This window comes from Filicampus tigris, chromosome 5 (genome assembly GCF_054856515.1).
Source record: "Filicampus tigris isolate MCC_2025a chromosome 5, RoL_Ftig_1.0, whole genome shotgun sequence".
Taxonomy (NCBI): domain Eukaryota; kingdom Metazoa; phylum Chordata; class Actinopteri; order Syngnathiformes; family Syngnathidae; genus Filicampus; species Filicampus tigris.
The window spans coordinates 21,066,299-21,081,945 of NC_141221.1; the positions used below are offsets into that span (position 1 = coordinate 21,066,299).

At 40.9% G+C, this 15,647-nt stretch overlaps 1 protein-coding gene across 1 annotated transcript in view; it reads left to right on the top strand.

The window, feature by feature from the left end:
- htr7c (5-hydroxytryptamine (serotonin) receptor 7c) overlaps positions 1 to 14,581 on the top strand; it is a 33,974-nt gene extending 19,393 nt beyond the window's left edge. The window contains exon 2 of the mRNA XM_086031797.1: positions 13,025 to 14,581. Coding sequence (XP_085887923.1) covers positions 13,025 to 13,763 — 739 coding nt within the window. The 3' untranslated portion in view covers positions 13,764 to 14,581. The remainder of the gene's footprint in view (positions 1 to 13,024) is intronic.
- The last annotated feature ends 1,066 nt before the right edge of the window (positions 14,582 to 15,647 follow it).

Sequence of the window (15,647 nt, forward strand, 5' to 3'; positions counted from 1 at the left end):
TCCGCTACCAAGTTTCCTGGACATTGGTTTACAGGGTGAATAAAAAAGAATAAGCCAAAAACATCATGCAATATTTAAAACCGAAAAACTATAGGAAACTCCACCTTTGATACATGTGTTGTACATACTTTTAAGTTTTTATTTCATGTTTTACAAGTTCTCAATGTGGCTACTACAGGCAGCACGGACCACATCAAGCCGATATGAGAATTCCTCCCAAACGCGCCTTAGAATGGTGCGCTCCACCGTAGTGTTGCACGAGATACCGGTACCAGTACCGTACCGTGACTTTTCAGCATAAAATACGGCTCAATACAATTTTTTTTTAAAAATACCGGTATTTAAAAAAAAAAAAAAAATGCAGCCCACCAACTTAATACTCAATATTTAACTTAATACTTAATACTCAATACTCAATAGTTTGAATTAATAACACATTTAAAAAAAAAAGTGAAGTTCTTTTGTCAGTTTTAATTTTGTTGCTTTTGCTGATTTTAGATTAGCTGTTATTTGATATTTCATGTAATTAATATTTGCTGGAAATAGTGGACCATAAACTTTGTCTTTACCAAAACCCCACACCCTATTGTTTTCTTTTTTGACATATTGCGTGATGTTTTTTTTTTTCTCAATTGATTAGACCCCTCTTTCTTTTATCTTTGGTTTGATTGTATTACTTTTTATTGCTGCCTGTATTGTGCACTTTGAGATTCCTTCCCCAAATATAAAGTTGCGTTATGAATTAAATTTATTATTGTTATTATTATTCTAATGTTATTATTACAATGATTATGATGTTAGGGCGGCACGGTGATTGACTGGTCGTGGGTTCGAATCCAGCCCCAGCCTTTCTGTATGGTGTGCATGTTCTCCCCGTGCCTGCAAGGGTTTTCCCTGGGTAATCCTCCCACAATCCAAAAACATGCTTGGTAGGTTAATTGATCACTCTAAAATTGCCCCTGGGTGTGATTGTGAGTGTGTGTGTTTGTTTGTCTCTGTGTGCCCTGCAATTGGCTGGTGATCGGTTCAGGTTGTACCCTGCCTACTGCCCGAAGACAGCTGGAATAGGCTCCAGCACGTCTGCGACCCTTGTGAGGATAAGCGGATTGGATAATGGATGGATGGCTGGATGATGTTGGCTTACTCTCTTGAATGACCCTGTGTATTTATGCAAACCTACTGTGTTCTATTTTTTGCAAGTTATATCGATTGCTGTGAAAATGGGTCACATAAAAACAAAGCTAGTGGTGACCTAAGACTTTTAGACAGTAGTTATAAACAATACAATATAAAACAGTTTAGAGTCACTGATAGAGTAGTGGTACATTCGCCAGGCAACGTGGGTTCAATCCTCACTCAGTGACATTGTGAGTGTGACAGTGAACTGGCAACGAATCTGGGACTATGCCTTTAGCCCGAAGTCAGCTAGGAGAGGCTCCAGCTCACACATGCCCCTTAACAGGATACGCAGTGCAGAAAATGGATGGGCGGCTAAAACAGCTTCGCATTTAATGTAATTGCCCCTTTGCGATGCCAACGTCCCGCCACTGGACGTTCTATGTATTCGCTATATATAGAACAACTTCAAAACATGCCCGGGCAGTTTCCGCAGATTCGAATGATACCAAACATTATAACACACAATCATATCTGCAGACTCGGCGAGCATTTAAGTCAAACAATTGCTTCTGCAAAAAAAAAAAAAAAATACGGAACTCACCATTTCAGCCTCATAAATGTCCAAGACAATGTCATAATCCATCAAAAATGATCCGATTACATTGACAAGGGTCAAGTTAAAGTATTCCAGTAATATAGTTAGTCCACACCAAGCCTTACATCCATAAAGCCACATTATTAGCTGCTGCAATCATTACATATCTCCATCAGATATGCATATTTTGGACATATTTCAAGTACAGCTTCAAAATTACTTTGGTGCACCTTTTTAGGCATTCAGGTAAAAATTCCAGGTGGAATTTTAAAGCATTAATTAAAAGACCTTTTATTTATATACATATTTATTATTATTGTTTTTTTTTTCCAGCTGGTTAGGAACAATATTTCAGTCCAATACATTTACATTTCAAATGTGTTTATGCATTTTCGTGTTAACTGAACAGTCTAATTAACTACCCAATACCACAGCTGCAAGATGTCTGTACGTATTTACACAATTTAGAGTGGTGAAGTTTTCAACAATGTTTCTGTTATTCTTGTCACGCTTTCCACTGGAATGTATTAAAATCAGATGGACATTGGGTAAACCATTAATAGAGAAATGTGCATTCCAAAAATTACATTTTAAGTTGATGATTACATAAACACAAGACCCAAAAGAAATGTAGACTATGCAGAACAACATACATTAAGTTCACTTTCATTTTGCACCAGATGCCATCAATCGCTACATTAAATATGGAGATGGAATCTATGTCCCTTGCCTGAGCACTGTTTGCTTACACCAAACAAACTATGACCGAAGACATGATTTTCATTACAAGAGCATATTCTGATGTTTATCCTTGGTCTCTGCAAGAAGAAAGAAAAAATAATTCATAGTTCTCAGCTTGAAAAGCACATTTTAACACACTGTATCACATTTGTGCATTCCATAGATTTATCCCCACACACACCAGTTTGAAAGACTGGCAAATAGCGTAGCGAAGCATTACAGACAAGTAAACACAGCTGTGACAACAGTCAAATAACAATGATGATACTTATCCAGTTGAGTAAAGGTCACTGAAGCACAGGCAGTAAACATAAAGATGGATAAGCAGGTAAGATTGTAATAATGGATTGACCTCATTATGCATACATCAAGGTATGTATTTTCAGGGCCGTGGTGCACAATTTACATCTGAAGGGCCACATATGCCCCCCCCCCGTTCTGTAATGCAGCCCATGCACCAAACATTTATATCATCATGTGTCCTGTAGTTGTTGTTGCATTATTTTATCCATTTACCCCTAAAATTTGTTAGCTATAGCTTATCTATCTTGTTTTATTTATTTAGTTATCTCATCTCATCTGTTACTAGACTTCTGCTTGTGTTCCTGTATTTTAATCTTGCCTGCTTTGCCTCCCCCATTCTAATTGTGACAGTAGGCCAAAAACTGACCCAACAGGATGCCCACACTCTCTGCCCACCTGCCATCAACCTGCCCTTCCAAAATCACAAATCCTTCCCTCAACTTCTTTAAGATCAGGGCTTTCCAGCCCCAGCACTGGCTCCATGGCAGCTCAAAGCACTGGACCAGGCATGTCTTATGTGTCACTCTACTCCAACACACCTGATTCAAATGATCAGCTCATTAATTTGAATCAGGTGTGTTGGAGTAGGGAAACATATAAAACACGCAGAACAGAGGTCTTCGAGGACCGGGTTTGAACATCCCTGCACTAGACTATGTTCCTGGTCCTGTCATGACTAGGCTCCTCCCCTTCTCCAGTGAGGCGTGCTTTGTGGCCAGCAAATGAACCTGTTCTGGATGAGTGCTTAATGGTGCATCAACCATATACTACTGTTGCATATGAGTGCTCGGAGGTGCCTCGACTCATCTCTGTGGTTCTTGGGTTGTTGTTGTCACCCCAGCGTCATGGCACTGAGATGCAGCCTCCATACCTTAGCCCACTTCCTGAGCTGCAGCCTCTTTATAGCCCAGGCAGTCTGCTCTTTTGTTTTTGCGAACAAAACAGTCCTGCCTTGCTTGCAACAATCGACTCTGGTCGAGGTCAAAGTATAACTTGTTAAAGGACATTAAATCAAATATTAGTGTATAGTTTCCACACTCTGTGTATTAGAGACAAACTACGACTAAAGAAGGACTAAAATAAATTGTTACAATCCCAAAATTAAGATGACGTGATAGTAACTCAAGAATTTGTCAAGCAAGGTGTGTGTTTTTGCCACCTGGCCCAGCCTTTTTGGAATGTGTTGCAGCCACAAAATTCTTAAGTTAATGATTATTTGCCAAAAAGTTTGAACATTAAATGCCTTGCCTTTGTAGTGTATTCAATTAGATATAGGTCGAACTTAATTTTCAAATCATTGCATTACGTTTTCATTTATGTTTAACACAATGTCCAATTTCACTGTAATTGGTTTTGTAGAACATGCATATTAATTTACCTAGCTATTAACAATCAGTGCCCTTACTAATCAGAACACTAATTTAGGATACAAAAAATGCACAACAACATGTGCTACAACATGCATACAACTTTTGCACTACAAGGATGCACAAACAATAAGTAAAATTTACAATAAAACACATGACTGATTAGCTACAACTACAGTATTTACAAATGCCACAAGGCATGCTGGTATGCCGAGTGTCAACTTCCTCAATGTAACAGCGGGAGATTAAGCTGCACTTCCCAGTATGCCTCGTGACTAGTGTTCAGAATGACGTGTTTTTCTTAACATTGGTAGCTGTAGTACAACTATTAGTTGTGTGTATGTTTTTGTTGCCCGCTTGGGAAGTTTGTGTGATTTACGTACTTGTTTTATGGTGCACTTTCATTTTTGTTTGCGCTGAGTCAATACTCTATTTCTATTTAGTTACCTTGTGCTTTTTCTCAAAGTGTTTGAATTGGAGTATGAAATAATACTCTTGACTGTACAGCTTAAAATAATGATTAAATGTCAACTCTGTGTCCTGCACATAAATCACTGTACATCTCTCCTACTACTTTTATAGAGGGCTCCTCCACAAGAGGGTGCAAATTCTCCTCATTATCGGGTCTTGCCTTGATGATCGAAATCCATTTCAGTTAGCAAATAGGGGAAATTCTTGTTGCTGTCCCACCGCCCAGCATGCTGCACTGAGCGGCAACGCGTCGCACATGTCAGGAACTGCCACTGAGAGTACTACACATGAACTTGCGTTGAATAAACCTTTAATTAACAGCATTTCACATTATACGGATTGTATTTTTCTCTTCCTGCCCATAATGCAGTTCTAAATTAACGCTTTTCCAGTCTGGGCCTTAAAGGGTACCTCCGCCGGCCCATTTTAAGGTATTGATTGGGAAATGTAGCGATATAGTAATGTTTGACAAATATCTGGTGTCCAATCTTTGTGTCTAGTCTTCTATTCACCAAAACAACACACCCGCAATCCCCCTAGTTGATTTTAATGCAAGGCGCCATGTTAGAAATGGATGTGATGTCACGTTGTTGATTGGGCTTTTCCCTTGCACCCACCAGTTACTATTGAGTGACACACCAAATTGTTGCTGTTATATATTGTCATATGTAGTGCTAAGAGACCGGACTTGTACCTCAAATCCACGATCACTATTCGTTAACCATTTGACCACCGAATCCCGCATCCATTCGAAAGGATTACTAATTGTACTTTTGCCCTGACCAAAACTGCCAAACACCCCCAAAAAACCCACATCATACATTTAAAATAAAATTTCCATCCAATTTTATCATGTATGTATGTTGTCCAAAGCGCTTTGCCAAGCCTCAAGTTCACAATTTTTCAAAAACATAACGAGTATACATTTGCACTAACAGCAACAAATATTTACTTACTTAACACCAGGATCCCCTGACGTATACTGTCGAACGGCATAACCCAGGGTGTTTTTCCAACTATCCATCCATCCATCCATTCTCTGAAGCGCTTATCCTTTTGAACTAATTTTCATCCACTTCTACGGTCACACACCGTAGGCATTTCTCCCACCAACATACATCACACATAGACGTGAGACGTGTGTACGTGTGAGCGTGTGTGTGTGCGCAATGTGAATCAACTCTGGAAATACTCATCCAGTGTTTGTTTTTAACGGGCAATTACTGCTTATAATTTTTTTTTTTTAATCATTGTAATTGAGACATCCATACGCTTTGCATTCTGCCATGATAGCTTTTTCATAGACCAGAATCCTGTGTGAGCAGGTTCTATCTGCGGCAGCCAATAGCATTTCAGACTAGCCTTTCAATTATGCTACGTCACGGCTCCACTTCCAGCAGGCCAAGAAGGAGCAAGTATGTCTGCGCACATTAGCTGCCATGGGATCTTGGACAGAAAGGTCCTGCTAGCTGTTATTAGCTTTCTTTAATACAACCATGCAACCAAAATACTTTGGGATGATTTTTTTTGATAAACAATATTTTTCCTTCTGACCACCAAAGGTACATTTTAAGAGCACATGGGTTGGAGAGTATACACTTCACATAGGCATACGTTGCTGGAACAATAAAAGAAGTGACGAAACAACTCAAGTGCCGGTCCTGTGTTGTCAACCGTTAGGAATGCTAATTTAATTACCGTTTATTACAATAATTAGAATTGTGTCAACCACCCAATTCTGTTGTCATTGCTCTTTTAAATACCCAATCTTATCAAACAAATCTTTCATTATCAGCGACCTAATCACTGCCCGTAATCTTCATGATGGCAACATCACACAAGAAAAACTTGACTTGTACTTCTTTTAGTTTTAATCGGCTCCTTTAACAGTTTAAAATCCTCACATTTAAAATGATTTATGACAAGACAGTTTGCTTGGTTACCATATATCAACCACCAAATTCATTTACCGGTTTCCTTGATGAATTTTCAGATCTGCTGTCACCTCTCGTATTCGATCTTGACAGGGCTATTATTAGTGGTGACTTGAACATCCATATTGACAATCCAAACTCATTTGCTTGGGAATTTTCAAATAACTGCAATTCTTTTAACGTTGTGCAGCACGTTTCTGGACCTACCCATAATCCCGGGCACACTTGTTTATAGTAAACAAATACACAATGTAAAAAGTAGACTTTAACTATTTCAGAACACGTATGGATAATGTTATATTAGGACATAGTAGGGCTGAGCGATATGACCGAAAGATAAGATAAGAAGGTCTTTATTGATCCCACAGAGGGGAAATTTTCAGTGTTTCAGCAGCAAAGATATAGGTCACACAGGGGCGGTGGCATAATGTAGCCATTAATATATAACATTAACAGCAAACATTCAGGATCAAATCTATGTAAATATAAGCAGTAACATGTGTATATACACATGTATATACACACCAACATACATCTACATAAAAATTATGAGGAACACTCATTTTAGCCTGTACATAGTACAGAGGAAAAATACTCTAAGTAAGTGACAGTGCTGCAGTGTTGTAGTGAAATGGAAGGAACAGCATTGGATAAAAATAAAACTAGACTAACAGTAGTGGGTAATGTTGAGTATTGCACGGTATTACAGTAGTGGGGAATGTTGGGTATTGCACGATATGAGCTCAGGTGCAGGACTGAAAAATTGCACTAATGTCCGCCAGAGACTACACAATGTTCCTGTTAAAGAGTCTGACAGTAGCAGGCAAGAAGGAGCGGCGGAATCTCTCCTTTGCACAGCGAGGGTGTAACAGTCTGTCACTGAAGGAGCTGTGGAGTGCTGTTAGGGTGCCCTGGAGGGGGTGGTCCGGGTTGTCCAGCATTGATGACAGCTTGGCCAACATCCTCCTGTCCCCCACCGAGTCCACAGAGTCCAGGGAGCAGCCCAAGTCCTCCCGACCAGTTTGTCCAGCCGCTTCTTGTCCCGGGCCGAGACGCCGCCTGCCCAGGTGACCACTCCCTGGAAGATGACCGATGCAACCACCGAGTCATAAAAGTTCCTGAGGAATGTCCCCTGAACCCCAAAAGACCTCAGTCTCCTGAGTAGGAAGAGTCTGCTCTGACTGAAGGTATACAGTATTTCATTTTGGCTGATATCAACATATATAATTACGTTTTTCCTTTTTTTTTTTTCACTAGGGGGCGGCATAGGACAGTGGTAGAGTGGTCGTCTCCCAACCTAGAGCTTGTGGGTTCGATCCCCGGCCCTTGTGACCATGTCGAAGTGCTCTTGAGCAAGATACTAAACCCCCAATTGCTCCTGCTGCTGTGCCATCAGTATAGGTGAATGTGAACTCAGTGTGCAGCGCTTTGAGTGCCTTAATAGGTGGAAAAGCGCTACACAATTGAAAGACCGTTTATTGTTTACTATTGAAAATAAGGACCCGAAGAAAAAAGGCTGAATTTAGGTAATTTAATAAGGGCTGGGCAATATGGCTGGAAAATGTTTCACAATTTAATCCACTCGTTTTTAGCCATCTGTGGGGGCGGCCATTTTGTCTTCTGTCGACTGAAAATGACATCACAACTGCTCACAACGACCAATCACGGCTCAGATTCAGAAAACAGGTCAGCCGTGATTGGTCATTGTGAGCACTTGTGATGTCATTTTCAGTCGACAGAAGACAAAATGGCCACCCCCAGAGATGGATAAAAACGAGTGCATTTTGCTGCTTAACTTATACTCCACAAACGCAACAATGTAAGTCTCTCACTCGCAGTGCAGGCATTGCCATTGACCAGCCGTCTTACGACTTCTTAGCTTTCTCATTATTCCCATAGTCCATTCATATTTTATTTGCTTGATAGTGATTTTAGTGCGATGCCGAGGGTCGGACATGGCTAACACTGGCCCTATAAAGCAGGTCGAAGACAGGGAACTCCTTTACTTGTACATCATGTATCCATTCGGAGATGTTTAATCAGGGTTAGTGTGCGCAATATAATCTGGTCACAATATAATCAACTGGTGATTTATTTGAAGGAAGTTACGCCATATTCTCGTTCTGCGAGAGTACGCACACTTATTTTTTGTTGGTTTAGCTACTACTTCTTCGTGTTTGGAGTCAGCTGCATGCTGCCTACAAGCATACACAAGGCAGGAGTCGGGCAATGCTAGAGTCGGGGTTTGCTTCCTAATGTTTTTTCTCTCAAACATTTTATCAAAGGCATTTTCTATTGCTATTGATTACGTGTCTTTCGTGATACATATTGATATTGGATTATCGCCCAACCCTAGGACATAGTGTGGCTAATCAAATTTTAATGGCTGTGGAACAAATATAGGTGAGGTTCTAAAACAAGAAGTTTACAGTAACAGTGGGGTGTTTTCACATTATTCCAATTTAATCAATCTCAAAAATGTTCTTGGAAGACAAACCAAGATTTCCCTCATTGCCATTGGAAGTCTAAAGATGAAAAGGTGAGTGGAAAGTTTCTCTGGGAAAAAGTAAATGGCCTTCCCCACTTCCCTGATCCTCTTTTTGCTGTTCTAAATTTACCACACTGACACCCAAACCAACCACAGCTTGGTAAATATTTCACTGCGTATTCCCTCTCAGACATAAAAGGTTTGAGAGATACCCCTAGAGACAGGAGGCAGTTGCACACGATGGCCGATTACAGTGTTCTGGTGCAGAAAATAATTTACTTCACTGTGCCCTAGCTGGTAGTTCAGTGGAAGTAATGAAATTCTCCATTAGTTTGGCCACACTGTTGGTCTGTGACAGTAGAATCCCCAAGGCTTCTGCATGAATATGCCCTATATCCTCCTGAGATACCTAAAAAAAGACAACAAAAACCCTCCCACTTTTTTTTCCGATATAAACTGCCTCTGTGTGTCACTCTAGGGCCAGCTTGGCTCGGGATGTTGAATATGTTTCTCTTAACCCACAACCTTGTGGTTTGAAAGTTTGACTTTATGTGGCTGCATAAAAGTATCGTTGAACGAGAAAGAAACCAAGCCGTCAATTTCCTAATGTTGCATCATCATAGTGTAAATTACTCTCCTAAAATGACAACATAATCCATAAATTATCTCTCCTCCAAAAGTATTGAACCAGCGTGGACAATTCCTCTATTCTTGCTAGTGTTGTGTCATTCGCGAACAATTGGCTCAAAAAGAAAAATATATTTTCAGTGAATGTGAGTGAATGGATCACTTGCTTAAGTGATTCATTTTTTTTTCGGCAGAGTGATCGAAGGTCACAGGCATACAATGTTTATGTTCTGCCTTGTCACTTAGGTGCAGAGATTTCTCCAAATTCTGTGAATCCTTTGATTATATTATGGACGGTAGATTATGAAATGTCTTAATTCCTTGCAATTGTATGAGAATTTTTCTTAAACTCTTGGAAGTTGGACTATTTGCTCATGCAGTTGTTCAGAAAAATGGCACAATCCCACCCGATCCTTGCTTGTGAACAACTGAGCCTTACAGGGATCCTTGTATAACCAAAATGTAAACATAATTAAACCTTACTGCTTTGTTTCTTGATGCATCTGAAGTTGAATGAAAAATATTGAGGGCATGCTGCCAAAACAGTGAGCTGCAATATACACAGTCTTTGCATTTTGTGAATATAGCAGCTATTTTTACAAGCTTTTTCAAGCTTTCTAGCACCATTGGTTTTTTTTCCACACCCCTTCAGCTTCTATTCAAAAACCACAGAGCTGATTACTTGATTGATAGCTCCCTCTTTTGCAGTTACATTCCTCTGAAGTCATAGAATAATAGCTATCAATAATAATCAATTATCAATAATCAATAACTATCAATAACAGTCTTCCTGGCAATTATAGACTGCATGAACTCCTATTGAAATTAAAAAAATAAAGGTGACAGAATACTATGACTCTCATAAAGAAGAAATTAATGTCGTAAGTTAGATACCAAGGAGCTGAGAGCAAGTGACCTACCATAAAAAGGCATGAAGTAAGAGAGCATTTTTCTCTCCCAATATTTGACATACACAAATGTACCCCATAAAGATAATTACTGAACACCAGGATCGCTGCCTGTGCCCTTTCCAGTTCATGTTCATGTTCTTAAAGTGACACTTGGATGAGCTTAACATTGGCACTTATATAAAATGTTTGCATGTAAAAATGACATCAGTACTTGCTTCGCCCAAAAGACTCTGTAGTGATTTAAGGGCTTTTTCTGTGATTAGATTTACGACAAATTGCCCCGCCCCTCTTTGGAGCTGGGCTTGTTATTTTTTCGGTCTCAGCGGTCTACGTCACGGGAGGGAACCAGGCGTGGTAATATTGCTCGCTTTGTCAGTTCTGCTGTCTAAAACTGCGCCCGATCGCCACCAAAATGCAAATGCACATTACTACTCTTGTCCACTTCAACATGTGAAAGTATAAAAGTGTTCTGCACAGTAGTTTGGATTTATTGACATAAAACGTGATCTCATCATGATCACCTCCACAAAATCAAAAACACCGTGGCGATCGCTTCTCCACTTACACAGGCTGAAGCGGACCGAGCATGAATGCGCACACGAACCCCGACTGGTTATATTTCGGACATTTAGTGACGCCAAACTCGTGTCAACTCTCGGGAGGCAGACGGCGACTGGCAGTGGGCAAGCAATCAGGCAAGCATGGAGCTTTATTTCCCCAACCGCCCTCCGCGCCCTCCCCAGCTAACAGTAGAATAACGGTCAGAGGTGGGTAATAGCGAGTTACATTTACTCTGTTACATTTACTTTAGTAAGTTTTGGGAAATTTTATAATTCTAAGAGTAGTTTTAAATCACTATACTTTTTACTTTTACTTGAGTAGATTTGTGAATAAGAAACTGTACTCTTACTCCGCTGGATTAGGCTACATTGAACCCGTTACTTAAATCCCTCTCTCTCTCTCTCTCTCTCACAAAGGCGCATTTATTTTGTCAGAGACTTGCGCCAGGCTGTACCATGTGACTGTGCTTCACCAATCAAACGTAGCCGTATGGCAGTCTCGTCACGTGATCATATTCAACTTCAGCTGCGGGAAAAAGTTGTTTTCGGATGAAACGGATCAAAAATGTCTGCATCTGCAGCCTGTGAGAGACTTTTCAGTCATGCTGGACATATTCAAGGCTTTGGCAATGGAAATACTCAGCGCACAATTAAGTAGTAGTGAGAATTTATTTTTGCATCAATGGAGCCCCTTATTAAAGTACTTGCCAGGTCATCTTAGTGCTATTCTGCAGAAGCACCGGCCCACTGGAGTCGAGGGCCTCTTGGATGTCTGTTTGAATATCTGGAGGTACATAAGGCCAAGGAATGCTTTGTGCTTACTATGCTTTTAGTATTTTCTATGTAACTAACTCAGACTGCTGAGTGTTAGTTGGCGTCTGTTCAGTTAGTTTCTTTTTGTGTGTTTTTTGTTATATATAAAGCAAAACTTGGCACGGTGATTGACTGGTTAGCACGTCCGCTTCACAGTGCAGATGTCATCAGTTTGTATGTGGCCCCGGCCTTCTTGTGTGGTGTTGGCATGTTCTCCCCGTGCTTGCGTGGGTTTTCTCCGGGTACTCCGGTTTCCTCCCACATTGCAAAAACATGCATGGTAAGTTGATTGGACTCACTAAATTGTCCCTAGGTGTGATTGTGAGTGCGGATGTTTGTCTCTGTGTGCCCTGCGATTGGTTGGCAACCAATTCAGGGTGTCCCCCGCCAACTACCCAAAGACAGCTGGGATAGACTCCAGCTCGTCCACGGCCCTTGTGAGGATAAGCGGATTGGATAATGGATGGATGGATAAAGTATAACTTATCTATAACTTTTAATATATATTTAAAAAAAAAAAAAAAAAAAGATTTACGATGCAATGCAAATGGTTGAACAAACTTGCCATTTTAAGATCTCATTAAAAGTGACTAATTTGGAGGGACAAGATTTTTTTGGGGCCCAACGCCAGCGATATACAATATATTTATACACTGACTACACTTCTTGATGGACATTTTTTTTGAGGCAATGGAGAAAAGATTTGATACATTTGAACTTATTCCCTCTGCTTTTCTGAACGGCAGCACATGGTGTTTCAATATTGTATATTTATATAGTAAATTTTTGTATTTCTTTGTGGTGTCATGTATGTTTGAAATAAAAAGTTCAATAAACCAATCAAACTTTGGGGTATATTGTTTTCAAAAGTGGTCAAACTCCATATTCGATGTCTTTTGAAATTTGAAATCCACTGTTTTAATTTTGCAAGCTGTTCTCTGTATCAACTATTAAAGTTGTGGAGTCCAAAACATGGGGTACATGGCTACAAAACATTTGAGGATACCACCCCAGTGACAAGCCGCTATGCTCATAAGGTCCTTTTTTTCCTGAGCACAGTCAATTTGTAATGCTGTTTTTGTGTCCCTCTCACAGGTACCTGGGGATTACACGGCCCCTAACCTACCCAGCGCGACAAAATGGCCAGCTGATGGCAAAGATGATCTTGGGCGTGTGGTTGGTATCAGCATCCATCACTTTGCCCCCCTTCTGTGGCTGGGCCAAAAACGTCCACACAGCCGGCGTGTGCCTCATCAGCCAAGACTTTGGCTACACCATCTATTCCACAGCCGTAGCCTTCTACATCCCAATGCTGGTAATGCTGGTCATGTATTACAAAATCTTCCGGGCAGCTCGCAAAAGTGGCGCCAAACACCGCTTCACTGACTTTTCTCGCCGAGAGCGCCTGGAAACAGTGTCTACTGAGGCGCTACGAATGCAGGGCCTAAAGCCTCCTGGTGTTGCTGAGGAGTGCGCCGCCCTGTCCCGACTGCTGAACCGTGAAAGGAGAAACATCTCCATTTTCAAACGAGAGCAGAAAGCGGCCACGACACTGGGGGTCATCGTAGGGGTCTTCACTGTGTGTTGGCTGCCATTCTTCATCCTGTCCACTGCAAGGCCCTTTATCTGTGGGGTAGTGTGCAGCTGTGTGCCCATCTGGCTGGAGCGCACGCTGCTCTGGTTAGGTTACGCCAACTCCTTAATGAACCCCTTCATCTATGCCTTCTTCAATCGAGACCTACGCTCCACTTATCGTGACCTTCTTCGCTGCAGATACAGAAACATCAACCGCCGTCTGTCAGCGGTGGGCGTGCACGAAGCCCTCAAGGTTTAAAGAAGTTTTGCAGCTGACATTGACTCACAGAGTGAGACGTGGTGGCCCTGTGCTTGTACAAGTGTACCTCGTGGATTGTGGCGTGTATGCAGCAGGCCTGTAGATAAGACACATTGTGACAGAATGTGAGTCACTGTTGGTAGCTCTCTGGTCCCTCTGCAAAGGCAGCGTTATCATTTCTATCTGTGTGTTTGTGCAAGTGTGTGTGAGTGAGAGACTCAGTTAAGCTATTTTTGGAAAGAAAATCATTGAGCGAATTTTGTGAAATATTCAAATCGACACTGCTTTTCTGCATTTATTGTTGGGTGACACAAAGCTGTGTTACACAATCATCTTGTGCTCTTCAAAGATAATGGAGGCTATTCGATTTCTGTATACTACGAAAATGATGCTCGGTAAGGAACCTCGAGCACAAGGCATATTAAGTTATTCTGTTGAACAAATCCTGTGTATTTTCCTGTGCACCCGCATCGCTTCTCTTAGAAGTCATCGTTTCAAAATGGTTGTATGACTGAATAAATGAGGGGTGAAAAACAAGATATGTGTTTCACAATAGTTTATATTGTGGTGATGAAAGATGATGTGGATTATACCAGTGGAAATGTCTGTGGTTTGTTTGGTGTGTGCTTGAAAGATCTGTCCCACGTGCTACTTTTAGATTTTAAATAGTCAAATGTCACCATAAGTGTTCCATGTTTCACACACTTGAATTCTGTCTGTCCTGAGTTTTTCCACGGCTGTTATTTTTTCACACCACAGTTGTCTTGCTGACCTTGATATAATAAAAAGTAAACTTTTCACTTTAAGAGATAATATGATCCAAAGACTGCTCCACTGGTAGTCAACAGTGTCCCTTATTTGTGTGTGAGATGAACCGTTACCAGAAAACACTCCCAGCGCAAGTCATTGGTGACTTTGGTCCAAACTTGGGTCTCATGCCAATCAGTCAAACAAACGGTATGTGCTTATTCTACCTCGACTTTTGACAATACCGTACATTAGCTCCAGGCTGATGTGACTCAATATTTTTTATTTTCATTTTGTAATCAACAGCTCTTTTTCAATCATGTGAAGTGGATCTCCAACTGCTCTGTAATTGCCCTCTTTCCACATCTTGACATTATCTTTAGTGGCAACACATCTACAGTATTCACTTTGTAAATAAAGAAATCCCTGGTCATACTGTCAACTGTGGTCTCCTGGCCAAGCCTCATGTTACACACACACCTCAATACACATATTCAAACTGCAGAAACACTCCAGGCTATAGCTTCCTCTGCTGGTATGCCCACTTAAGCAAGATTCCCTTCATACAAAGTTAATCACTCTTCTAGATGAGACTGATGGGTCCATACGGACAAAGGCACACCTAAAGGCTTGCTTGAAGCCTTTGCAGAAGTGTTTGACAATGTTTACCCATAAGAACTGCCCTTAATATTTTGTTCGCCTGCAACTATATATTTTATTCATAGGTGGGTGGGTGACAGCTGTCTTGTAGTTTCTTGATGAAAGAATTTTATCGTGCAGAGACAGTAATGGGCGTGGTGTGATACAGTATGTGTTGCAGTTTGAGCAGTGCAAAAGTGCTTTTCAAATCCTGCAGGAAGAGGGGGAAATGTCATACTAGTGTAAACCTCAAATGTTGCCTTTATAGCAGGGGTGTCCAAACGCTTTCCCCCGATGGCCGCATACATAAAAATACAGTAGAAGGATGAGCAATCAATCAAACAAGACTTGTCAAGACTTTATGTTAAAGGTGATAAAAAAAAAATGTAGATTTTGGGGTGGGCCACTGCCCTGTATCCCACTAGAATAGATGCACCCATCCACTGAGCAGCAGCTGAATCTGATCTCCACATTCAGAACCAAAACAAGAGCGACTTG